The sequence below is a fragment of the Cetorhinus maximus genome, chromosome X (genome assembly GCF_964194155.1).
Source record: "Cetorhinus maximus chromosome X, sCetMax3.hap1.1, whole genome shotgun sequence".
Lineage (NCBI taxonomy): Eukaryota > Metazoa > Chordata > Chondrichthyes > Lamniformes > Cetorhinidae > Cetorhinus > Cetorhinus maximus.
The window spans coordinates 10,764,732-10,791,367 of record NC_135917.1 but is presented as its reverse complement, the minus strand read 5'-3'; the positions used below and the strand labels follow the sequence as shown (position 1 = coordinate 10,791,367).

Sequence of the window (26,636 nt, the reverse complement as noted above, 5' to 3'; positions counted from 1 at the left end):
GCAAGACTTTGTCCTGTCATACCATACTTGCGCAATTAATAGCCAGCCACCCACAGAACCTTTATTACCATCTAGTTTTCCAGATGGATTGGGACTAGACCTCTTTGAATTTCAAGGAAAAGCATACCTTGTCACAGTGGATTATTATTCAAGGTGGTTAGAAGCTACCAGACTCCACACTACGACGGCTGAGACTGGGACAAGAGCATTAAAGAATATCTTCTCCATATATGGGTTTCCAGATGGAATTGTTTCGGACAATGGGACCAAGTGAACGAACACTCCAAGAAATTTACTGAACACTGTGGAGTCACTCGTGTTACTAGTTTTCCTCTTCCCCCACAGGCCAATGGAGAGGCTGAAAGAGTGGGGAAAATTATTCAAATGTCAATGGCCAAGAACAGCGATTAGAATTTAGCCCTGCTGAATTACTGAGCTACATCTTTAAGTAATGGCTTTTCACCAGCAGAGCTGCTCATGGGCCAACGGCTGAAGACACATATTCCTTTGCAGCGGAACCTGCAACCCAACGTTACAGCTGATGACCATAAAAGAGTGAGGAATATGGAGAAGAGCCTATGTGGAAAACAGAAGAACTGGTGTAACTCCAGGTGTAGAGTGAAGACTTGAGCACTGTTAGTACCAGGTCAGAAAGTCTGGATTCAAGATTGAAAATCTGAAGGCACAGTCCTTAAATGAACAGAACAGCCACGTTCTTATCTCATCCAGACGCCAGTAGGAACAGGAAAGTTCGAATCTTATTTGAGAATGCAAAAACACATCTTTGATTACCACAAGCTTTGGGATGATGGTCCGAAGACTACATCAACCACCTCACAGGATGGTGACCCAGTCACCAAACCAGTTCAAGACCATCTCCCTTCCTCAACGGTGACAAACAAGGTCAGGGACGGTTGTGAAGGCACTGCGAAGGCTTAACCTGTCAACTTTGGACTTTGTGGGGGAGATGGCGGTAGTGTAAATGTAATGTAAATAGCTTAAGAAATAGTTTAACATTGTTATTAAAGAAGTTGAGATTATACTTGTGGGGAGGTGTAGCATAATGGGTTAATAGTTATGGTAATGAGATAATGATGTGTATCATGTAACAGTGACATCAGCAGTCATGTGCTAGAGACTCTGTAGAGCAGATGGAATACTCTGTACACAAGAGGGATGTGCTTACCTAGTAGCTCATCTTGTACAGAGTGTTAATAGAGTTGTTTCAAAGTAGCCTACCTGAGTCAGACCAGAGTTACTCAGGAGTAGAGGGAAACCTTCTCATTATAGATTAAGCCATGAGACAAACCACAAGACACTGCATAGGAGTGCCAGCCTATATCTTGTGCTCAAGTCCATGGAGTGACTTTCCAATAGTCCCCTCTACGATCTAGTAGAAGCGTGTGTCTCCTTGTGGTACTCTCTGCTATGGTTCGGGTCACTCTTAGTTGTTAAGCATGGGAGCAGAGGTTGGCTTGGTCACTCAGAAGGCATTTGGTGACCTGACTTTCTTCTTTAAAGATGGAATTTCAAAGGATGAATGCCTTGTGACAATTGCCAGCATATCTGCTGTTGACATACAAGATGCTCTGCATGTTGTTGCATACTTGGAAAAGTGTTGGAGTCACTTCACTAGGCTTCAGCAGCTTGGGCTGAAGAGCAGTAAATCAGGCAGTGTTCACACTGCTGATCACTGAACGGTAGGGCTGACAGGGTCTACAGTCCATTCGATCGATCCCATTCCTCCTCAGTTGCCCATGTCCTCTGAAACATATCTAACTTTCCCTTCTGTGTTTCCACACAGACTCCCCGGGCATTCTGTTCCACAATTCTGTCTAATTAAATCAAAACTGTCCGTGCTCCATTCCCTCCCCCCCACAACCCTACCAAGCTTGAGCCCGTCTCCCCTGGTTGTGCAGTTTATGACCATTGTAAGCAAGGTTTCTGGGTTCAGTTCATTCATTCCATCTCAGAATCTTGAAAGGGCTATAATGGATATGGGGACAGGGGTAATTGTGATCAGAGCTATTTGCACACATGCAGAGTAACCACCAATGGGTTGTGCAGAATGGCCTGATTCTGTGTTGTGACTTCTATATGGTTCTGTGAGAGGTCACTGCACTTTTGAATTAAACAAAAGTCTGGGGGACAAAGATTCCCTGGCTCATTCTCCATGGCAACTCTTCAACCAATCAGAGTCAACCTGCCAACCAATCAGCACCCTTTACTTATGCAGTATAAATTGTTGTTCTCTTTGGGATTTGATATTCTTGTGAATCTGTCCTGATGAGTGCAAGATGAAAAGGTTCAACAGCATGTCTCTTTTTACAATCATACCCAAGTTCTGTACCTACCAAGCGACTATTTATCAGCAAAATGTTTCCTCATTCATTTAAATTCCAAACCAGAAGGAGTTATACCTCTGCAGGTTTCCCTTCATGGAGACTGTAATGGTAAATAAGGCAGATCCCTGTGACTCTTTGCTGTCTAATAGGCTTTGCTGAATCCTTCTGTGGTTATACTGCTCTGCAATGTAGGGTTCCTCAGCTAGGGAGCTGGTAAGATAAGGGAGAGTGCAAGACCATGATTTATTGGGGGGGTGGGAGAATGATTTCCTCTGTATGCTAAAACTGCAAACTTATTCGTTATAAATAGGCTTATGATTTAAGAACACAAGAAATGGGAGCTGGAGTAGGCCACACATCCTGACATTCAATACAACCATGGCTAATCTTCTACCTCAATTCCACCTTCCTGTTCCCGTAACTCAGTCTTGAATATATTCAATATCGGAGCATCCACGGCACTCTGGGGTAGAGAATTGCAAAGACTCACCGCCCTTTGAGAGAAGTAACTTCTCCTCATCTCAGTCCTAAAATGGCCGACCCCTTACCCTGAGATTGCACCCCCTCGTTCTAGACTTTCCAGCCAGGGGAAGCAGCCTCTCAGTAGCAATGCTGCACGCGTGCCGAGGCACTTTGAGGTGCAGAGGCTGCTGTTATGTGGCTAAGCTAAGCATTCACGTGGTGAGCGTTATCATAGTAAAGTTGACTTGGAGAGCTGAAGGTTTATAATAGGCCTCAGCGATTTATCACCTCTGCCTGACAGCAATGGCAGCCTCTGCTTATGCATCTTTCAACCAGAATTTCAAAACAAGATGACGTTTGCATTCTGATGCCTGCCACCACCAAGCAGCGAAAGAACTCAAGCAAAACAAAAGGGGCTCTTACCACGTCTTGAGCTTCATTCCCTTTGTTGACTATCCCCAGGTCGATGCTCTTCTGCCGCTCATCGTCACTCTTCCGTCGCTCTGCCTTCTTGGGCTTGCTTTCCAGCTTCTTCACTTGCCTGTCAACCTTGCTATTGCTGAGCTTGCGGACTGGGCTGGTCAGCCACTTTTTCAGCGTGCTCACCGAGCGCTTGGAGCTGGGCGAGCTGGGGGCTGAACTGGTGGAGGGCTGCGGCGGGATCGAGGCCACCGACGTGGAGATGCTTCCGTCGCTTCCTGTCATGGAGTACGACTCTAGGAAAAAGAGAGAGGGTCGCTCAGTGCTCAGCTCGCTCCCTTTACTTTCGACATTTGGCTCGTCCTTTCTGTTTGAACCTTCTGAACATTAAACTTTTGTCACAACAATGTTAACAGAACTGAGAGGCGACAACTATCAGGAAAAATTGAACAGGCCGGGACTGGTTTCTCTAGAAAAGAGGAGACTGAGGGGGTGACCTGATAGAGATCTTTGCCCTATCAAACCCTTTCGCAATTGCAGACGTGGGGGGAAGACGTTTTCACTTGGGGAGCCCAAAACTAGGGACCATAAATGAGCGATAGTCACTAATAAATCCAGTCGGGAATTTGGGGAAACTTTTTTATTCAGAGTGGGAACGTGGAACTTGCAACCACAGGGAACAGCTGAGGTGAATAGCGTAGACGCATTTAAGGGGAAGTTAAATAAACATACGAGGGAGAAAGGACAAAGAATATGCTTGTTGGCGTGAGATGAAGTAGTGAGGGAGGAGGCTTATGTGGAGCACAAACACTGGCACGGGCTGAATGGCCTTTTTCAGTCCTGTAAATAAAAAGGCAATTTCAAATAACATAAGAAATGGGAACAGGAGTAGACCATATGGCTCCTCGAGCCTGCCACGCCATTCAGTATGATCAAAGCTGATCCTCAACTGCAACTCCACTTTCTCACCCGCTCCCCATATCCCTTGGTTCCCTGAGACACCAAAAATCTATCTAACCCAGGCTTCAATATGACTGGCTAAACTGCTTATGACTGCAATTAATTCAAAAGCAAACTGAAAAGTGAAGCCAGGATCAACATTTATGGACTGAGAATAATCGGTTATTCAAGGCAGCTGAATCCAGGCTCAGGCTTCGGTTTATCGGAAGTCTGGAGTATTCAGGCATTAATCATTCCAACAGCAGCCAAATCTTAAACCTTAACCCCAAGATAGCCCCTGTCTTCCAGAGAAATAAAGAACAGTAAATGTCATGGAAAAGCTAAATCAGCAAAGCCAAGTGTAGGACAAGAGGCCGAGGTTCAAAGAAGAATAACTGATCTGAGGCAATTCCTCACACAGGATGTGATTAATAGAATGCAGGGGAATGGACTCCTGGCTGGAAGAGTTGAGGCAAAATCCCTGGAGTCGTCTAAGAAACAATTGGGTGCCACGATAAGGAGGGACTTTGCTGTCTTTTCAGGATGAGTGGACACAGAGGGGCCAAACGGCCTTCCTCATCCGCAACTATCGTGTGACCATGTGACTGGAAACACACAAATGATTTGCCATTCTTTGATACCATGTATCTCGGTATTCACATCACAAGAACACCTCAGTTCAAATGAAGCGTACTAATCAGTGAAGCAAGTTTAACACTGGTGGAGGCATCCCTTATCCAGGATTAGCACAGTAAATTAGCTAAAATGTACTTATTTTGAAGAGTAAAACAGCCAGGAGTATGCTTTAAGGCACTAACACTTATGGAGGGTTTGAGAAACAGGCCAATTCTTGTGGCCTGCACTATCAAAGGAATCGGGTGATGTGTTCCTAACTTGTGCGTTGCCACCAGTGCCGAGCTCAGGGTTATCACCAGAGTTAACTTCCACCCACTTTTGGACCAGACTGTCGGTCTTGATACTTTGCTACATATGAGAAGCAATTGGATCACTGGGAGTTGCCAGCGAGATTAAGCAGTTTTCTGGAGCTTGCATGGCTATTGCAGGGTCTAAGAAGAATTTTTTTTTCCAAAATTGACCAAAGGTTCTTTTCCTCTGGTTTATTGCCTCTGCCAGGCAAGAGGGTGATGGCGTGTGGGACTTGCACACTGCCGGGCTATGGCAGCTGCTTTTTCCCTTCCTACGTTCCTAGGCTTAAAACAAATGGCAACCAGAGCTGCATTGTCCAAAACACCTTTCATGACCTCAGGATGTCCCAAAGTGCTTTACAGCCAAAGTGCTTTTGAAGTGTTGGAACTTAGGAAACACGGTGCGCACAGCAAGATCCCACAAAGAGCAATGTGATAGTGACCAGATAATCCTTTTTTTTTTTAGGGTGGCTGATCGAGAGATTAACATTAATCAGTACTCTGGGAGAACCCTTCTGCCCTTTGTCACGAAACCTGGACCCATGGCCTTCAGACTCCGAGGCGAAAGTTCAGCTCTTGTGCATGTGGCCAGATTCCCATCTAGTTTTCTAGCCACGTGGCACCTTTGTTTTACTCGGCACCTATTCTTCTCCGAATCTGTGACACCCGGCTTTCAAATATAATCGTGCTTTTGCCTTTTATTATCCCACAGGCATTTTCATTTCATTTACAGTCTGTAGCACAATTGACAGAATCGTGTGTGACTTGATTTACAAATGCCTCATTTTTTGTGAAGTATACAACAACAAGAAATTGGATTTATACACCACCTTCAATGGAGAAAAAATTCATCCCAAGATGCGTCAGAGGTATGAGGGAAAATGGTGACTGAACCATTGGAAGGGATATCAGGAGGGATGTGTTAGTCAATGAGGTGGGTTTTACGGACGGTCTTAAAGGGGGAGAAGGAGGTAGCGAGGTGGAAAGGTTTTGGGAAGGAATTCCAGGGCCTAGGAGACTGAAAGCATAATTGACATTGGTAGTGATGTGTAACAGGCCAGAATTACAGTTCACCGAGGGCTATAGGGATGGAAGAGGCTACAGAGATGGTGAGGCCAGGGTTTATCACAAGAAGAATTCTAAATTTACCACGTTAAAGGTTCCTATGCAAAATAGGAGCTCATGGTGCAGAGAGTAACATATTAACATGGATAGAGTAGAGGAGGCTGGGTCATTGAATAGTTTTAAGGCTGAGTTAGATCGATTTTTGATTGATAAGTGAGTCCAAGGATATAGGGGGTAGACAGGAAAGTAGTGCTGAGGCCACAATCAGATCAGCCATGCTCTTATCAAACAATGGCACAGGCTCGAATCTGGCTCTTAATTTGTCTGTTCGTATGAAGTGTTGGAGATCGAGGACCAAATACAGATCAGTGAGGACAGGCATGATGTTGGAGTAGGACACAATTTGGGGGTGGGGATAAAACACTGGCAATTTAAAAAACAATGTTCCTGGCTGTTCACAGACTGTGCCAGGACTTCCTGTTTCTAAGCATTGTTACTGCCCATTTTTGGAGTTAGTGGAAGATGTCAACCATTATAGAGCCAGAGTGCCTCCCCTCCTTATTTGCCTTCTTGTGCAGAAGCACGTGACCTATACTCAGGGACATGATTGAAATGAAAGACCTCAGTGTATGAGGGCAAAACATTGGAACTTAAACCGGGAGCAGAGGCCTCTCAACTGTGTGTGTGTGTCAAATTGCCAACAGACATTTGGCGATAATCAACTTCAAAGTGGTTTACACTGATTGAAGGCCCAGGTTTATATCATCGCAGGGTGGGCTAGTTAGGGTCCCTCTTTTTGGGAGGAGATATTTGGGCCCTGTCTATGTGTGGAGCTTGGCAGGATACACAGAACTCACAAAAACGCCAAGCCTAAATGGTTAGGTTTGATCAGCAGCACACAGAGCATTCCATCACACTTCCACCCCACTCCCACACCATACTGCCATGGCTCTTGCGCTTTGCAACTATAGTAACCAGACATCATTCCAACAAACTGTCCCCTTTCAAGATTGATGAAAAGCCTTGGATTCCCCTTTGCTCAAAACAGGAAGCCCTTGGCTTCAACTTGAAAGGATAAACTATCTTTAATGTCTCTTTGCTTCTTTGTCTGCTTGGCTCGTTTGCTGCAAGGTTCTTGTTTGTTAGCCCAGCTTAACAGGCCAAGTGTGTTCGTCAAGCCCCGATTTTCCTACTCCCTCTCCCAAAGGCACCCGTCCATGTGGGGGTACAGGCTCCACGGATACCATCCTGCCTCCTGTGCCTCACCTTTTCTTCATGGGTTTTTAAAAATTCATTTATGGGATGTGGGCGTCGCTGGCTGGGCCAGCATTTATTGCCCATTCCTAGTTGCCCTTGAGAAGGTGGTGGTGAGCTGCCTCTGGGAGAAAAAAAATTTGCCTCATCTCCGTTTTAAATGGGTGACCCCTTATTTTGAAACAGTGACCCCCTAGCTCTAGATTCTCCCACAAGAGGAAACATCCTCTCCACATCCACCCTGTCAAGACCCCTCAGGATCTTATATGTTTCAATCAAGTCACCTCTTACTCTTCTAAACTCCAGCAGATACAAGCCTAACCTGTCCAACCTTTCCCCATAAGACAACCCGCCCATTCCAGGTATTAGTCTGGTAAACCTTCTCTGAACTGCTTCCAATGCATTTACATCCTTCTGTAAATAAGGTGACCAATACTGTACACAGTACTCCAGATGTGGTCTCACTAGTGCTCTGTATAACTGAAGCATAATCTCCCTACTTTTGTATTCAATTCCCCCTCACAATAAATGATAACATTCTATTTGCTTTCCTGATTACCTGTATACTAACCTTTTGCAATTCATGCACTAGGACACCCAGATCCCTCTGCATCTCAGAGCTCTGCAATCTCTCACCATTTAGATAATATGCCTCTCTTTTATTCTTCCTACCAAAATGGACAATTTCACATTTTCCCACACTATACTCCACTTGCCAAATCTTTGCCCACTCATTTAACCTATCTATATCTTTTTGTAGCCTCCTTATGTCCTCTTCACAAATTACTTTCCTACCTATCTTTGTGTCATCAGCACATTTGGCAACCATCCCATCCATCCCTTCATTCAAGTCATTTATATAAATTGTAAGCAGTTGAGGTTCCAGCACTGATCCCTGTGGCACACCACTCATTACATCACAAAACCATGTGGACTCTGCCTGATGACCTTGAACTTACCCAAGTGCCCTGCTATAGCTTCTTTAATAATAGCTTCTAACATTTTACCTATGACAGATGTTAAGCTAAGTGGCCTGTAGTTTCCTGTTTTCCGTCTCCCCCCCCCACTTTTTGAATAATAGAGTTACATTTGCTATCTTCCAATCTAATGGAACCTTTCCCGAATCTAGGGAGTATCGGAAAATTAAAACCAATGCATCAACTATCTCACTAGCCACTTCCTTTAAGACCCTAGGATGAAGTCTATCAGGACCCGGGCACTTGTCAGCCCACAGCTCCAACAATTTACTCAGTACCACTTCCCTGGTAATTGTAATTTTCCTGAGTTCCTCCCTCCCTTCCATTTCCTCATTTATAGCTGCTTCTGAGGTGTTACTTGTATCCTCTATAGTGAAGACCTATGCAAAATGCCTGTTCAATTCATCTGCCATTTCCTTGTTTTCCATTATCAATTCTCCAGACTCACTTTCTATAGGACCATTGCTCACTTAGTTAACTCATTTCTTTTTAAAATATTTATTACTATATTATTACTCTTACTATCTGTTTTTATATTCCTGGCTAGCTTTCCCTCGTACTCTAATTTTCCTCTCCATTTGCCTTCCTAATCATTTGCTGTACCCTCATACTAACATTCCTTAATTCATATACCAGGGCACCCACATCTCTCTGTACTGCAGAGTTCTGCAATCTCCCTCCATTTAAATAATATGCTGCTTTTCTCATCTTCCTGCCAAAGTGGACAAGTCCACTGCATTATACTCCATCTGCCAAATGTTTGCCCACTCAACTTAATCTACCTATATCCCTTTGCAAACTCCTTATGTCCTCTTCACAATTTACTTTCCTATCTATCTTTGTGTCATCAGCAAATTTAGCAAACATACATTCGGTTCCTTCATCCAAGTCATTGATATAAATTATAAATAGTTGAGGCCCCAGCACTGATCCCTGGGCACTCTACTCATCACATCTTGTCAACCCAAAAATGACCCATTTATCCCTACTCTCTGTTTCCTGCTAACTAATCAATCCTCTATCCGTGCTACTATGTTACCCCTTACACCATGAGCTCTTATTTAGTGTAGTAACCTTTGATGTGGCACCTTGTCAAATGCCTTCTAGGAATCCACATACACCACATCAACAGGTTCCCCTTTATCCACGTTACATGTTACTTCCTCAATTAACTCTTGTAAGTTAATCTAACACGATTTTCTTTTCACAAAACAATGTTGAATCTGCCTAATTGCATTGAGATTTTCTAAATGCCCAGCTATAACCTCCTTAATAATAGATTCGAGCATTTCCTTATGACAGTGAACTGGCCTGTAGTTTCCTGCTTTCTGCCCCCTTCCTTTTTTGAGTAGAGGAGTTACATTCATTATTTTGCAATCCGATGGGACCTTTCCAGAATCTAGGCAATTTTGGAAAATTAAAACCAATGCGTCTGCAATCTCAGCAGCTCCTTCTTCTAAGACCTGAGGATGAAGTCCATCAGGACCTGGGGACTTGTCACCTTTTAGTTCTAACCATTTTCTCAGTACCTGTCCCTTGGTGATTGTATTAGTTTTAAGTTCCTCCTTCCCTTTCACCTCCCGGTTTACAAGTATTTCTAGGATGTTATTTTTATCCTCTATAGTGAAGACAGGCAAAATATCTGTTCAATTCATCCACCATTTCCTCATTTTTCACAATTAATTTTGCAGACTCACTCTCCAGAGGACCAACGCTCACTTTAGTTATTCTTTTCTTTTTTAAATACCTGTAGAAACTCTTACAATCTGTCTTTATATTTCTAGTTAGCTTTCTCTCGTACTCTAATTTCTCCCTCCTTATTTTTTTAGTCATTCTTTGCTGTTTTTTATATTTTGTCCAATCTTCTGACCTGCCACCCATTTTTGTGGAATTGTATGCTTTTTCTTTCAATTTGATACTATCTTTAACTTCCTGTTAGCCACAGATGGTGCATCCTTCTCCTAGAGTCTTTCTTTTCCACTTTTCTGCTCGCTCCTTATATCGTTTGATTCCCTGGAGTACCATAAAATCTATCCGGCATCCATAACCTGCTGGAATATGGAATTCCAAAGATTCAGAACCCTCAACAAAAGAATTTCTCCTCATCTCAGTCCTAAATGATTGGCCCCTTATCCTGAGACTGTGCCCCCGTGTTCTAGATTCCCCAGTCAGGGGGAAACAACCTCTCAGTATCTACCCTGTCAAACCCCTTCAGAATCTTGTAGGTTTCAATGAGATCACCTCTCATTCTTCCAAACGCCAGAGAATATAGCCCCAATTTACTCAAACTCTCATCATAGGACATCCCCCTCATCCCAGGGACCAATCCAGTGAATCCTTACTGAACCGCCTCCAATGCCAATATACCCTTCCTTAAATACGGAGACCAAAACTGAACACAGTGTTCCAGATGTGGTCTCACCAAAACCCTGTACAATTGTAGCAAGACTTCCTTATTCTTGTACTCCAATCCCCTTGTAATGAAGCCCAACATGCTATTTGCCTTCCTAATTGCTTGCTGTACCTGCATGCTGACTTTCTGTGTTCCTTGCATGCGTACACCCAAGTCTCTTTGAACATCAACACTTACAGGTTTCACGCCTTTAAAAAAATATTCCGCTTTTCTATTCTTATGGCCTAGGTGAATTTTATTTTAATTCATTGTGGACTTCACTGGCTGGGCCAGCATTTATTGCCCATCCCTAGTTGCCCTTGAGAAGGTGGTGGTGAGCTGCCTTCTTGAACCGCTGCAGTCCATGTGATGTAGGTACATCACACTTCCCCATGTTATACTCCATCTGCCACCTTGTTGCCACTCACTTAACCTGTCTATATCTCTTTGCAGCCTCTCTGTGTCCTCCTCACAGCTTACATTTCCAACTCGCTTTGGATCATCAGCAAACTTGGAGACATTACTCAGTCTCTTTTTCTAGGTCATTAATATAGATTGTAAATAGCTGAGGCCCGAGCACGGACCCTTGCATCAGTCCACTAGTCACAGCCTGCCAACTTGAAAATGCCTGGTTTATCCCTCCTCTTTGTTTCCTGTCCGTTAACCAATCCTCCATCCATGCTAATATGAGCCCTTGTCTTCCATAATAACTTTTTGTGAGGTACCTTATCGAAATCCTTTTGGAAGTCCAAGTATACTACATCTACTGGTTCCCTTTTATCCACCTTACTAGTTGCATGCTCAAAAAACATGAATAAGTTTGTTAAACATGATTTTCCTTTCATTAAACCATGTTGTCTGATCATACTATGATTTTCTAAATATATTGTTAAGACTTCTTTAACAATAGATTCCAGTATTTTCCTGATGTCAGGTTAACTGGGCTGTGGTTCCCTGTTTTCTCTCTCCCTCCTTTCTTGAATAGCGGTATCACTCCTCAGATACTGAAGCAGTCTGTGCCCATACGCAGCAAGATCTGGACAATATTCAGAACTTAACTGATAAGTGGCATGTGATATTTGCACCACACAAGTGCCAGGCAATGACCATCTCCAACAAAAGAGAATCTAACCATCGCCCCTTGACATTCAATGGCATTACCATCACTGAATCCCCCAGTATCAACATCCTGCGGTTACCATTGACCAGAAACTGAACTGGACTAGCCATATAAACACTGTGGCTACAAGAGCAGGTCAGAGGCTAGGAGTTCTGAGGCATAAAAGGTTCAAGAACAAGAGTGCATAGATTTAAAGTGATTTGCAGAAGAAGCAAATGTGGTGTGCGAAAAAACTTTTTCACACAGCGAGTGGTTCGGGTCTGGAATGCACTGCCTGGAGTGTGGTGGAGGCAGGTTCAATCGAGGCATTCAAGAGGGCATGAGATGATTATTTGAATAGAAACAATGTGCAAGGGGACAGGGAAAAGGCAGGAGAATGGCACTAAATCGTAATGCTAGGTTGGAGAGCCGGTGCTGACATGATGGGCCGAATGGCCTCCTGCTTCGTAACAATTCTGTGATTCTGAGTAATTCACCTTCTGACTCCCCAAAGCCTGTCCACTATCTACAAGGCACAAGTCAGGAGTGTGATGGAATATTCCCCGCTTGCCTGGGTGAGTGCAGCTCCAACAACACTCAAGAAGCTCGACACCATCCAGGGCAAAGGAGTCCATTTGATTGGCACCCCATCCATCAACCTAACTATTCACTCCCTCAACCCCCGCATACCATCTACAAGATGCACTGCAGAAACTCACCAAGGCTCCTTTGACAGCACCTTCCAAACCCATGACTTCTACCATCTAGAAGGACAAGGGCAGCAGACACATGGGAACACCACCGCCTGGAAGTTCCCCTCCAAGCCATCTTGACTTGGAAATATATCACCATTCCTTCACTGTCGCTGGGTCAAAATCCTGGAACTCCCTCCCTAACAGCACTGTGGGTGTACCTACACCACATGGACTGCAGCGGTTCAAGAAGGCAGCTCACCACCACCTTCTCAAGGGCAATTAGGGTTTCTTTTTTATTTGTTCTGTCATGGGATGTGGGTGTCGCTGGCTTGCTCGGTCATTTCAGAGGGCAGTTAAGAGTCAACCACATTGCTATGGGTCTGGAGACACATGTATGAGGCCAGACCAGGTAAGGACGGCAGATTTCCTTCCCTAAAGGACATTAGTGAACCAGATTTTTTTTATGACAATCGACAACAGTTTCATGGTCACTATCACTGAGATTAGCTTTCAATTCCGGTTTTTATTTATTGAATTCAAATTTCATGGATTTGATGCCATGTCCCCAGAGCATTAGCCTGGGCCTCAGGATTACTAGTCCAGTGACATTACCACAATGCCACCATCTCCTCTTGGGATGGGCAAGCGATGTCCACTTCCCATAAAAAAAACATTTGCTAACTTCCAATCCTCTAGGACGTTTTCGAATCTGGGACACTAATGAGGACCGGAGTGAATTCCTGGGAGCTGTGACATACTTTGGTTTGGTCCAGGAGAATTGGATGAACCCTGGAGAACCAGTAACGTGAATAGGGATTCGTTGTTGAAATTGAAAGGAGGATGGGGCGTGTCCTCTTCAGAATTTTGGTTAAAAGTATAAATGCTATAAACAGGGCAGAATTTCACGCTCCTCCGCTAGTGCGTTTGTAGGTTGTTGGGGGGGCGGGGGGGGTGAGCGTAAAATTCCTCAGGTGGGCTTTCAGCTGGCCCTGACCTCTGACCTCTCTGCAACTTTACGCTGGGATGGGTGAGGCCTAGGCTGACCTGCCCACCCTTGCCCCAGTTGAGGCCCTTAAATGGTCAATTATTGACCACTTAAAGGCCGCTTCCCGCCCAGCCTCAATTTTTAGGCTGGTGGAAGAGTTTATCTGGTGTGGCGGGGGAGCCCAAAAATAAATTGGTTTCAAGCCTTGGACAGGGGGGCACGGAGTTGGAGGGGGTCTCCATCAGCAGCCCCCTTAAAGTGCGGTAACCAAAGGACCTCCCTCCCCGCCACACCCGACCACCAACCTCTCTGCTGACTCCACAGTCCCTCGCTATCCTCCTTCTACCCCCCTCCCGAGGCCTCCCGTACCCCCCCCTCCCCCCCACCCTGAGACCCCCAAAACTTACCCGCTTCTGCAATCCCAGCACTTGGGCTCTGGCGAATGCTTGCAGTCCCAGTCCTGTCCACTGCAACCTCTGGCGCTGCTGGCACTAGAGAGCTGCCGGCCAATCAGACTGACCGGCAGCTCTCCTGAGGTGGGGCTTCCTTCCCAAGTGAGGGGGTGGAAGTCCCGCCTCCAGCCAATTAACACTCGTTGGAGCGTGAAATGGCGGCCGGGCAGGCAGTGTTGGAGGGGATGTGTCCTCCACCGACTCTTCAGATGGCGGGAAGGGAATCCCTGCTGTCTGAAAAATCCTGGCCATAGTGTTAAGCTAACAGTTCTTTTTCTTTTGTCAGGAGAGGTTTTTTTCCTTTAAAACGTGAAAGCTTGTTGCGTGGTCTTTTCAGTTAATAGCTGGGAAATAACATTTCTTTTTAAAAGCTACCAGTCCTCAGGATTTGTCTGCCGTTAGTCCCTTAGGTGTCTCCAATATCTTTTCTGTGCTTATATTAATTACCTTAGGCTCCTCATTCTTATTAGCCCTTGGCTTAGCCTCTATTTTGGAAATGTTGTTTGTCTTTTCTGCTGTGAAGCAAAGCAAAATATTTGTTCAACATCACTGCCTTTTTGTCATTTCCCATGATAATCTCTCCTGCTTCTGCCCCTCAGGGACCGATGTTACTTTAGCTACTCTCTTCCTTTTTATATACTTGTAAAAGTTCTGATATGTTATTATATTCCTGGCTAATTTGCTCTCAGCTTCTAATTTTTACTCTTCGGACCAACTTTTGATCACCCTTTGCTGATTTCTGGAATTCTCCCAATCCTCAGGCTTCTGATTATCCTTCCCAACATTAAAAGCCACTTCTTTTAATCTATCGGGCAGGATTTTCCTCCCGTCGGGGGCGAAGTTGAATGGCGGGCACGCACAGGCGCGCCGCCGACTGGCTCCCCCGATTGGGGGGTGTGCCGCCATTTTAAGTGGGCGGGCCAATTAAGGCCCGCCCAGCGCGACGTCCGCACGGAAGCGCTATGCGCTCCCTGTGCGGGAGAGGAGGGAGTCTCTAAACCCGAGAGTGCGCTCTTTCACGCATGCGCACGGATGAGCGCACTCATCTCCCTGAGGCTAAGTGCAGCCTCAGGGAGATCGCCTCTAGTGTCAAAAATATTAAAAATAGAAAAAAAAAATTCCCTGACATGTCCCCCTCATGCGACACTGTCACAAGAGTTGGGACATGTCCATAATTTTTACAAAAGCTTTAATAAATTTTTTAAAAACCTCCCCCCACCTGTGGATGAGGTTTGGTGCTTTTTCTAATGCCCGCCAGGGCTCCCGGCATGCCCGACAACCTTAAGGTTGGACGGGCAGGTCCATTAATTAGCTAAATGACCCTGTCAACGGCCTCAATTGGCCCCTGCAGGTTCTCTCTCCCCCACCCTCACCCTAGCCTCTTCACCAATACCCCCACCCCCCCCTGGGCCTCACCTCCCCTCCCCGCCCTGAGACCCCCCCACCTTTACTGGTCCTCGACTCTCAGGACTGCATGCCGACCCGGTCCTGTCCACTGCAGGTTCTGGCGCTGCACGGACTCGAGAGCTGCTGGCCAATCAGATTGGTGCTGTATAAATACAAGTCTTTCTTTCTTTCGTTCACAATGGGAATTGTCTATGTAAACATGTCATGCTGTAGTTATACCCTCCTGACAGTGGTGGCGCTCTAGCACCTCAGTTTTGCATCTCCCTGCTCCTCAGTCTGTGCTGCAGGGAAACTCTCATGCCCTAGTCACCTCTACTTCACTTCCCAGACTGCTGAAACTTTCACTATTTCAACTCCAAATAATAAAAATATAAAACCAATATATGCTACAGAAGAAAACTGTATGTTAGCCATTATTGCAAGGAATTTGCAGCATTATAGGAAGAAAACCATGCTGCAATTCTGTAGGGCTTTGGTGAGACCATACCTGGAGTAGCGTGTGCAGTTTTGGTCTCCTTCCCTAAGGAAGGATATACTTGCTTTAGAGGGAGTGCAACAAAGGTTCACGAGGTTGATTCCATATGAGAGGGTTGTCCCATGAGGAATGATTGAGTAGAATGAACCTATATTCTCTGAAGCTCTGAAGAATGTGAGGTGATCTCATTGAAACGTGTAAAATTCTGAGAGGGCTTGATGGAGGGTAGAGGCTGAGAGGCTGTTGCCCCTGGCTGGAAAGTCAAGAGGAAGGGGGTATGGTCTCAGGATAAGGGGTCGGTCATTTAGGACTGAGATGAGGAGAAATCTCTTCACTCAGTTGTGGATCTTGGGAATTCTCAGTCATCGAGTATATTCAAGTGGATGAGTATATTGAGTGGATGCTGAGTCACTGAGTATATTCAAGACTAAGATCGATAGATGCTAAGTGAATCAAGCGATATGGGGATAGGTTGTGAAGGTGGAGTTGAGGCAGAAGATCAGCCATGATCTGAATGGTGGAACAGGTTTGAGGGCCTACTCCTGCTCCTATTTCTTATGTTCTTAAAGCGCTACATAAAATTAGGGACAGAATGGACGACTTATTATGTCCACACATCCTGGTCAATTATTCCCTGCCTTCTAGCCCTGCTTCACCTGAAAACCACATTTGACTTTATTTCCCCAAATGCAAAGTCATACGAGATCGACTAGTGTAATATACATATTGTGCGTGATATAAGAGAGCATGGAATTCTGCGGTTAAAAAAAAGCATTTGACCCACTTCTTTTATTCATTCACAGGACATGGCCATCCCTAATTGCCCATGAGAAAATAGTGGTGAGTGGCTTGTTTAACCATTTCAGTAGGTGGTTTAGAGTCGACCGCATTGCAAGTCTGGCGTCACATATAGGCCAGACCAGGCGAGGATGGTAGATACCCTTTCCTGAAGGATGTTAGTGAGCTTGATGGGTTTTTACAATAATGCAGCTGTTTTATGGTCACCATCACTGAGACTAGGTTTTAATTCCAGATTTTATTAGTTAGTCGTATTTAAATTCCCCCAGCTGCTACATGGGATTTGAATTCATATTTCCAAATTGTTAGCACAGGCCTCTAGTCCATCAAAGATGGTAGACTTTCCATTTCATTGCCTGGCCTGGCTTTAACTTAGACCCTGGTGGTTAAAGATCAACACTGTACCCGCTGTGCCACCCAGCTCCCCAATAGCAACTACTTCTTCTGAGGCAGCCCCTTGGGATCGAGGATGACTTTGTTCCACTCGGGTTCGATGGGTTACTAGGTGACTGGTAAGTCCAATGCCTGATCTGCAGACTCTGCCACAGGTGGTGCTTAGAGGGTGGGGTAGATGAGGTGTTTTGGATGTTTCTGCACACTCTCCGACTTCACCTCTGCACCTTCCCCGATGAAGCCTCTCGATGTGTTCAGTACCTTCCCCAATGACCCTTCTCCATTTTGGTGGGTCACAAGCCAGGGTCTCCCATGTGTCGGCGGGGATGTGTGACCTCTTCAGGGGAGGCTTTGAGGACATCCCGAAAGTGTTCCCGCTGTTCTCCTGGGGGGTCTGCTGCTCGACCGTGTTCCGGGTGCAGCAGTGCCTTCGGCAGCCTGGGGTCTGGCATACGGGCTACATGTCCTGCCCAGCGGAGCTGGTTTTGAGTGATTGGCGCCTCGATGCTGGGAAAGTTAGCCTGGGAGAGGACTCTGCAGTTGGTGCGTCTTCATAGTGACTGGATTTGGAGGACCCTATGAAGGCATCGCTGGTGGTAATGAGCATTGACATGGCACCTAGTACTGATGTCATTTGATTTGATTTTATGAGGGGCCATGGCTGCATCATGTAACAGCACCCACTTGAGAACAAGTCACCCCGGTTACTAGAATAATAGAAAAGCAATACTCAAACACTGCCATTGATTAGTCCCACTGCTACACTTCACCAGTGTCAACCTTACAGCACTTGGCCAGACATAGCTTCAGTCAAATAAGTGGAAATAAGCACGCTCATTTGCTAAATTGATCAACGAGCCCACGTGGCCTTGTGGAATGATTGTGTGCTTTGTCCCTCTCCACAGGGATCTCACCGCAGCACCAGTGTAATGCTGCTTTGTCTGGACTCTGTACTTGCTGCCATAGATCTTGTGGTGCCCTCAAGACATTCCAATTAAAGCTAGAAGTTTATATCTCTGAAAATGATTAAATGATTCAGAGAAAAGTAAGTGGATCTTCGTCTGTACCACAGAGAAAACCCACAATGAATGTATTCTAATGAGAATGAGCACTGAACACATCTATCACTGCCAGCAGTGTATTGGGTTGCCGGGTTAATATTGTGACAGTGTGAGGTATCTGTCTTCTGAAGCTGGAAATGTCAGGAATGTTGCAATATTGTAAAAGAAGTGATGCATTGGCCTTTGAGGACTTTTATGTCCAGCGATGATGTTCATTAAAGCATCCCTCAACCAACAGTAATGGCCGCGTTGCAAGTTCGACAACTTGTCAGCTCTATTCAATGATTCAAAGGTTACAGTCTTTACTGGTGACAGCAGGAGATAGAGAGATATCACCGCTGTATGCAACTGAGCCAGTTTCCATCATTTAGAGTAAAACTCTTGAATCACGTATTTTTAGTACTGTTGAAAGATAGTATGTTCTGATGTGTTGCTTAACTTGTTTCAGGGGCTGTGGGGTTAGAATTTGGGATTGTGGAACGAGTTTGGCTTTGCCAAGCCCAGAAGTGTTCAAGGGAGCAGGGTAGACTAGAGGCTGGACAAAAGTTGGCAGTGTTGCGTGAAGTTAGTAGCTTGCTTTTCTGTTGACTGAAGCCTACTGGTAACTTTACACTGCCTTCACAGCATGCAACACAGAAGCCCATAAAGGAATTGCTAACATGTTTGTTTTTGCGAGTCCAGTTTATATTTTAGAAACGTTATCAGGTTCACAACTAGAGAGGTCAACTCTACAGGAGACAAGAGCAAACTACATAGGAATTCACAGCACAGAAAGAGACCATTTGGTCCAACTGGTCTGTGCTGCTGTTTATGCTCCATAAAAGCCTCATTTTATCTCATTGTCTCAATCTTTCTTTCTCTTAGGCCTGATGATCCAATATTTCGTTTTCAATGAAATGTGCAGCTGACTCAGAGAATGGTTACAGCACAGAAGGAGGCCATTTAGTCTATCATGCTCCTACTAGCTCTCTCTGCCAGAACAGTCAAGCTAGTCCTACTCCCTCTCCTTCTCCTGTAGCCCCGCAAGGACTTTCCCTCAAGTACTTCTCTAGCTCTCTTTTCAAAGTCGTGATTGACCTACCTCCACCTCACTCTCAGGCAGGATGTTCCAATTCCTAACCACTCACTGGGTGAAAAAGCTTTTCCTCATGTTGCCTTTGGTTCTTTCACCAATCACCTTAAACCTGTGCCCTCTGGTTCTCAATCCTTCCACCAATGGGAACAGTTTCTCCCAAGCTATTCTGTCCAGACCCCACATGATTGTGAACACCTCATCAAATCTCCTCTCAACCTTCTCTTCTCCAAGGAAAACCATCCCAGCTCCTCCAATCTATCTGTGCGACTTTTTTTTTCTTTATTCATGGGATGTGGGCATCGCTGGCTAGGCCAGCATTTATTACCCATCCCTAATTGCCCTTGAGAAGGTGGTGGTGAGCTGCCTTCTTGAACCGCTGCAGTCCATGCGGTGTAGGTACACCCACAGTGCTGTTAGGAAGGGAGTTCCAGGATTTTGACCCAGCGACAGTGAAGGAACGGCGATATATTTCCAAGTCAGGATGGTCAGTGACTTGGAGAGGAATTTGCAGGTGGTGGTGTTGGCATGCATCTGCTGCCCTTGCCTTTCTCGGTAGCGGTCATGGGTTTGGAAGGTGCTGTCGAGGGAGCCTTGGTGTCCCTCATCCCTGAAACCATTCCTGTGAATCTTTTCTGCACCCTCTCTAATGCCTTCATATCCTTCCTAAAGTGTGCTGCCCAGAATTGGACTCAGTTCTCCAGAGTTTTATAGAGGCTTGTCATAAGTGATGTTTCTAGAAATCAGCAGAGAAAGAATACATTTAATCCTTTTTTTCCAGGGTAAAGGGTTTTCTGGATAATAATGAGTTACTCCTTCATGTAAAGGTTTATAAGGCGATCCAATCCCTCTGGCCTGTTGTGCCATTTGCTGCTGAGTGTCGAATGTCCTGTTGACAGTGTAATAAATGTTTGTCTTTTGTTATCAAAAATGGCTGTACATGTATGAGCACCTGGGTAAGTGACCTTTTTACAGGGTAGAACATGCTGCCTGCACCACTATCACGATGTGTGGTAGAAACATCGAATCCTAGAAGACCAGACCATTTGCTATCTGCCAATCAGCTAACAACTGGGATGCCACTTATTGCTCAGCGAACTGATGTATTTGGAGTAAAAAAGACTCATCGATAGTTCATAGCTTATATAAAGAGTTATCCAGTACTCTATAGGTGGCTTCTGTCCTATATATTCCCTAGGCAGTTATCAAGCATCGTGTGGTTATGTATTGTCCTGCATCAGCTGTGGCTCAGTGGGTAGCACTCTCGCCTCTGGGTCAAATGGCTACAGGTTTTTTCCACTCCAGAGACCTGAACTCATAATTTAGGCTCTTGGTGCAGTACCGAGGGAGTCCTGCACTGCTGAAGGTGCGGTCTTTCAGATGTTAAACTGCCCTCTCTTGTGGATGTAAAAGATGCCACTCCATTAAATTTGAAGATGAGCATCTCCTCCGTTATAACAGTGACTAATGTTTCAGTTGGTTGTAAAGCGCTTTGGGATGTCCTGCGGTTGTGAAAGGCACTATATAAATGCAAGTCTTTAACATATTGTACAGGCAGTTATCAAGTATTATGTGGGTGCATACAATCTTATTTCCAATCTATTAATGTGCCCAGATTGGTTATATTATTGGCCGTGGTGCCTGAGCAATTCATTAATGCTGCTCCGTAAGGAAATGATAACATCCTTTATAATAAAAGCAAAAAGCTGCAGAGGCTGGAAATCCGAAACAAATACCTGGAAAAACTCAGCAGGTCTGACAGCATCTGTGGGGAGGAACACAGTTAACGTTTCGAGTCCGAATGACTCTTCGTGTGTGATCACTAAGTGACCCTTTTCCCATTAGCCTTGATGTGCAATGAGTTTATTTTGGTATCACAGATGCCCATCTGACTGTGTCAAAATACCCAGCCATGTAACCGGGTCTTAGGCAATATGGGGGAAAAAAAAATCCTCCCTTTGTGTAATGTGATCTTAACCAGGGTGACTCATCCAGGAATTTGCCAGCCACTAAGTGACCCTGGACGCGCCTTCACTAAGGTTGTGGTGGCCCCTTTCATACCTTGTTCAAAAATTCCCCTGAGATTAGAGCTTCCTTCACTGGCACAGTGAGCAGAAATCCGCTCCATGTATCATCGTATGTCATTAATATATTAAGCTCCATTATCTTTGCAGAACACATCATTATACAACAGCGTGCAAAGCATAACATTGCAGGAAATTTTTCTGTGAAAAGAAATGAAAAATGTTGCACAGCATCCACAGCAATTATCTTCCAGCACCTTACTCCCACTCCTACACAGCACAGAAAGAAAAGATTGTTATCGAAAAAGCGATCCCTGTCTCACCATTGCAACATCTCATCTCTCTTTATTTTCTTGGTCAGTGCTCCTCTGAACCTTCCTCTCTTGTCCGTTCTAAATACCCTGTCCCACCTGCACTAATTCGTCCCTGCATTCTCACAGTCCTGAAATTCATATCATGCACTTCAATTCGTTCTTTCCAAAATAATGGACTGTCACGGCAGGTTGAGAGAGAGGTTGATATAGCATACAGTATCCTAAGCTTTATTAAAGGGGGCATTGAGCACAAGAGCAAAGAGGTTATGTTAAACTTGTATAAAACACTACTTTGGCCTCAACTGGAGTATTGCGTCCAGCTCTGGGAACCTCACTTTAGGAAAGATGTGAAGGCATTAACGAATGCAGAAAAAGTTTGCAAGCATAATCCCAGGGACGAGGAACTTCAGTTATTTGGATAGATTGGGACTGTTCTTCTTGGAGAAGAGAAGGTTGAGAGGAGATTTGATAGAGGTGTTCAAAATCAGGAGGGGTCCGGACAGGGTCGATGGGGAGAAACTGTTCCCCTTGGTGGAAGGATCGAGAACCAGAGGGCACAGATTTAAGGTGAGTGGAAAAAGAAGCAATGGTGACATGAGGAAAAAGATTTCCATGTAGTGAGTGGTGAGGATCTGGAACATGCTGCCTGAGAGTGTGGTGGAGGCAGGGTCAATCGAAGCATTCAAGAGGGATTTGGATTATTATCTGAAAAGGAAGAATGTGCAGGTCTACGGGGAGAAGGCCAGGAAATGGCACTAGGTAAATTGCTCCTTCAGAGAACTGGTGCAGACATGATGAAACTGAATGGCCTCCTCCTCTGCTGTGACAATTCTCTGATCCCGCCTCACCTCCCACGGACAATCTCCAGACTTTTAAAACCCAAGCTAGTCATTGCATCTCAATTTATCTCACTACAAGGTTGCCAACTCTGGTGGGACATGTTCCTGGAGGTTTCATCACATGACCTCCTGCTTCCAACCAACCCGCCCCCACGCCCCTGCCATTGGTTGGCCAATACGTCAATCCTCGCTTATGCCTCGCCTCCCAGTGTGAGCAAGTACTTTGTTCCCTGATTGGGTGACTCTTAGTCAAACAGACTTGTTTCTTGGCATTGCCGATATCTTTATAACGAGTAAGGGAAAATGTTCACGGGAAAAGGGGAAAAAAACCCACAATATTTTTGAATGTTCCTAAGGCCTTTCTTTTGTAGCATGGGCGTGGAGATTAACCATTAATTCCTGAAGGCCCCAAACAATCCTACCTCACCATCTCTCCTTTTAACAATGGCCGCTCTGGGTCTCGGCCTTCCACCAGGTTTAAACAAAAGAATTCACTGATGGTTTGCCTGTTAATACAGCCAGCGATCTGGCCTTACATTTCGCGGTGGGTAGATGCATGTGCAGCCAACATAAAATTGATCCCACCTCCTGCCCAGTTTTGGACTCGGCAAGGTTGTCACCCACAGAACAACCGCTCTTTGGTGATGCATAATGCACTTCTGTTACTTCATAACCAGAAGGTGATGAACTGTGGCTTAGAACTAATTCAAACTAATAGAGCCAAACTGTGTGCTAAAGATCGCAGCCCTTGAATACGCAATCAGGTTGTAAAACAAACCTCAAAGCGAAAAGGGCAAAAAACTGGTTCAAAACTTGACGCAAAGGATTCACTCCAGCCTGAAAATCTCAATCATCCATTAACTGCGGGAACAAGGCACTGATTCTCACAGTAAATGTAATCACATTTTTTTACTGTCTAAGGGCTGACATTTCTTAAAGGGCCACTGGTCACCCCTGAAATTCTGCTCCGCTCTAAAGAGAGAGAGGAAAAGCAGCTGTTTTAACTAACGTGCCCGCACATTTCGTTTTAGGTTGGGCAGGACAAGGTTTTTTTTTTAAAGGGGGGCGGGGGTGGCATTGGAAGTAGGGCATATATGGGTACATGTGTGCCATCAGTAATGCCCTGCACTTTGGGGAAGCCAGCCAGATTGAAGAAGTGAAGTGCCTGGGCCTTGCCTGTTTGTCACAGAGAAATGAATTAAATCACTTGCTGGATGAGTATCCCATTCGTGGGCTCCACAGTGTATTTAGCTTGTGTTGCTGGACATGGAAGGCCTTTTGGAATCGAGGCTCCAGTTGGATTGCTTACATGCTGCCAATGGAGGGCCTCGGTCCATGTTCGTCAGAGTAAGTGCGGTGCCCAACAATTTCACAGGGTCGAATGGCCTTTGTGCTTACATTTTTGAACAGGCAGGTTTCGGACCTGGAACTTGTGGATGTTTCCAACACTGACTGACTGCAGAGAGAGCAGGAAGCAGGACATTAAACTGAGGCCCTGCCTGCCTGCGCAAGTGGATATAAAAGATCTCGTGGCCATACTGAAAGAACCAAGGACGTCCCAGTCTACAGGCAACAGTTACACTCCAACCAGCACCATCGAGAATATCGACCTATTGGTGGGGTCTTGCTGTGTGCAAATTGGCTGCTGTGTTTGCCTACGCAGTAACTCTTCAAAGTTAATTCATTGGCTGTGAGGCCATTTTGGACATCAACAAGCCATTCTTTCAAATCCAGTGTTGCCTCATCGATCCAGATGACACAGTTCTGAGGACAGCCTGTTCCCTCCTTATGCTCATCTCCCAAAAATGCTATTTTTGCTGAAGGCGAAGATTTGAAATGCAGGACAGAGTATGATTCATTCTATTGGGGGGGGCGGGGCCTGCTTTAGGCTATAGCTGTAAGCTTTCGCAGGCACTTCATTATGTTCATTACTATGTCAATGAATGTTGGCTCATCATTAATAAGATTGTGGTTAGTCAGCGAATATCAAAGACTGATGCTAGAGTCTTTTAAACCATTACCAGTTTTATGATGAAACACTTGCTGAATCTCCGAATATCAACGAATTCTATAATACCTTGACAATTAATGTATGGATAAAGCTAGAAAACTCAGCTGCTGTTATAATGTCCTGCGAGTGTTTAATAGGACAGTGTAGAGGGAGCTTTACTCTGTATCTAACCCCGTGCTGTACCTGTCCTGGGAGTGTTTAATAGGACAGTGTAGAGGGAGCTTTACTCTGTATCTAACCCCGTGCTGTACCTGTCCTGGGAGTGTTTAATAGGACAGTGTAGAGGGAGCTTTACTCTGTATCTAACCCCGTGCTGTACCTGTCCTGGGAGTGTTTGATGGGGACAGTGTAGAGGGCGCTTTACTCTGTATCTAACCCCATGCTGTACCTGTCCTGGGAGTGTTTGATGGGGACAGTGTAGAGGGAGCTTTACTCTGTATCTAACCCCGTGCTGTACCTGTCCTGGGAGTGTTTGATGGGGACAGTGTAGAGGGAGCTTTACTCTGTATCTAACCCCGTGCTGTACCTGTCCTGGGAGTGTTTGATGGGGACGGTGTAGAGGGAGCTTTACTCTGTATCTAACCCCGTGCTGTACCTGTCCTGGGAGTGTTTGATGGGGACAGTGTAGAGGTAGCTTTACCCTGTATCTAACCCCGTGCTGTACCTGTCTGGGAGTTACTGGTGCTAATATTGGCTCTCTGAAATGAGAAAGTGTTTCATTCTCCATCACTAAATATCCTTTAGTTTGATTTGTACAAACATTCGGGACAAAAGATGGACAAATCGATCAGGGTGCATATTAGCACAGCCCATAGGTCTTTGAAGCTCCCGTAAAAGCATTCGGGCACTTTCAGTTTAGATCAGCTAGAAATCTTGGGGAAGGTAAGAAAATGAGGAAATGTTCTTTTCATACATGTGGGAGAATTTCCTACTATTGCCAACTAATCAGAAAGAAAGACTCGCATTTATATTGTGCATTTCACAACCCCAGGACACTCCAAAGTGCTTTACAAGTCAAAAGTACTTCACTGCCTCTCACCACTTCTAAAGTAGGGAGCACAGCAGCCAATTTGCACACAGCAAGCTCCCACAAATAGCATAACGATAATCACAACATAGTCTGTTATCGTGGCGTCGGTTGTGGGATAAAGATTGACCAGGGAGAATTCCCCTGCCCATCTTCAAAATTGTGACACAGGATTATTGATGGCCAACCGGGAAGGCAGACGGGGCTCCGGTTAGCGTCTTATCTCCGACGGCGCAGCATTCCCTCACTGTCACACTGGAAGGTGAGCCTGGCCTTTGAACCGAGGTGAGAGGTCTACCAACTGAGCCATGGCTGACACTGTACGGGGACGAATTAGGGGCAAAATGGGCAAGGTTCTGAAAGCGGGAGCGACTAAAGCTTCTGCCCTGTACGCTCTTTTCCCAGGAAGGTGGTTGACTCTTAAATGCCCTCTGAACAAGGGGCAATTAGGGATGGGCAATAAATGCTGCCCTAGCCAGCGATGCCCACATCCCATGAACAAATTATTTGTCAACTGAACAATTAGCAATAATACATGGCAAAAAATAGGATGCTTTACCGTCTTGGTTTTAATTGGGGTTAACCCTTCGGCCTTTGCCTGGCTCTCTCAATTTAAAGAAATGGAGTTCATTCCAGAGAATCGTTTCCTGACCTTCACTTGCCTCAGTCACTCCCACTATCTCCAACTGTAGTGTGTTTGCAACAGTTAGACTTTCACTTTGGAATGAGAGTCATTAATATCGGTACAAGAAAAATAACTGGTTTCATTGCCTCTTGCAATCTAAATAAGCACAGCTATATGTTTAAATGGTTTTGCCATCTATCTTGCGTTTTGAGGCCATAAATCTCACACCGCACGAAGTCTAGACTTGACGTCTCTGTAATCATTGGCCTCTTGAAAGCATTTTTAATGCACAGCCCTTCCTTGCGCCCCTCTCCCAACTGACCTGCCTCACGGCATCAGCATTCTGAACCAATGCAATGACCTTGACCTGAGTAAGAACTAGTCAGTTTGGTGCGTAGGTTACAGTGAATGCTTCTGCTTCACTGAGAGCTAAATTCCAAAGGATTGATCTGAGCTCACAGAGAACTTTGTTGAACTGTGTTGGCTGTTTGCTCTGCCAATTGCTGGGATGGAACTCAGCCATAGAGACTGGGATAGGCCCCATGTTTGCTCTGATCTGTGCTAAGGTGGCTGATTTCA

General features: G+C 45.2%; 1 protein-coding gene across 6 annotated transcripts in view; it reads right to left on the bottom strand.

The window, feature by feature from the left end:
* Nucleotides 1-26,636, bottom strand: part of LOC144672737 (rho guanine nucleotide exchange factor 25-like) — a 327,184-nt gene that overhangs the window by 114,763 nt on the left and 185,785 nt on the right. For all 6 annotated transcript variants that reach the window (XM_078534695.1, XM_078534698.1, XM_078534696.1 and 3 more), the window contains one exon: nt 3,231-3,523. In XM_078534695.1, the coding sequence (XP_078390821.1) occupies nt 3,231-3,523 (293 nt within the window). The remainder of the gene's footprint in view (nt 1-3,230; nt 3,524-26,636) is intronic.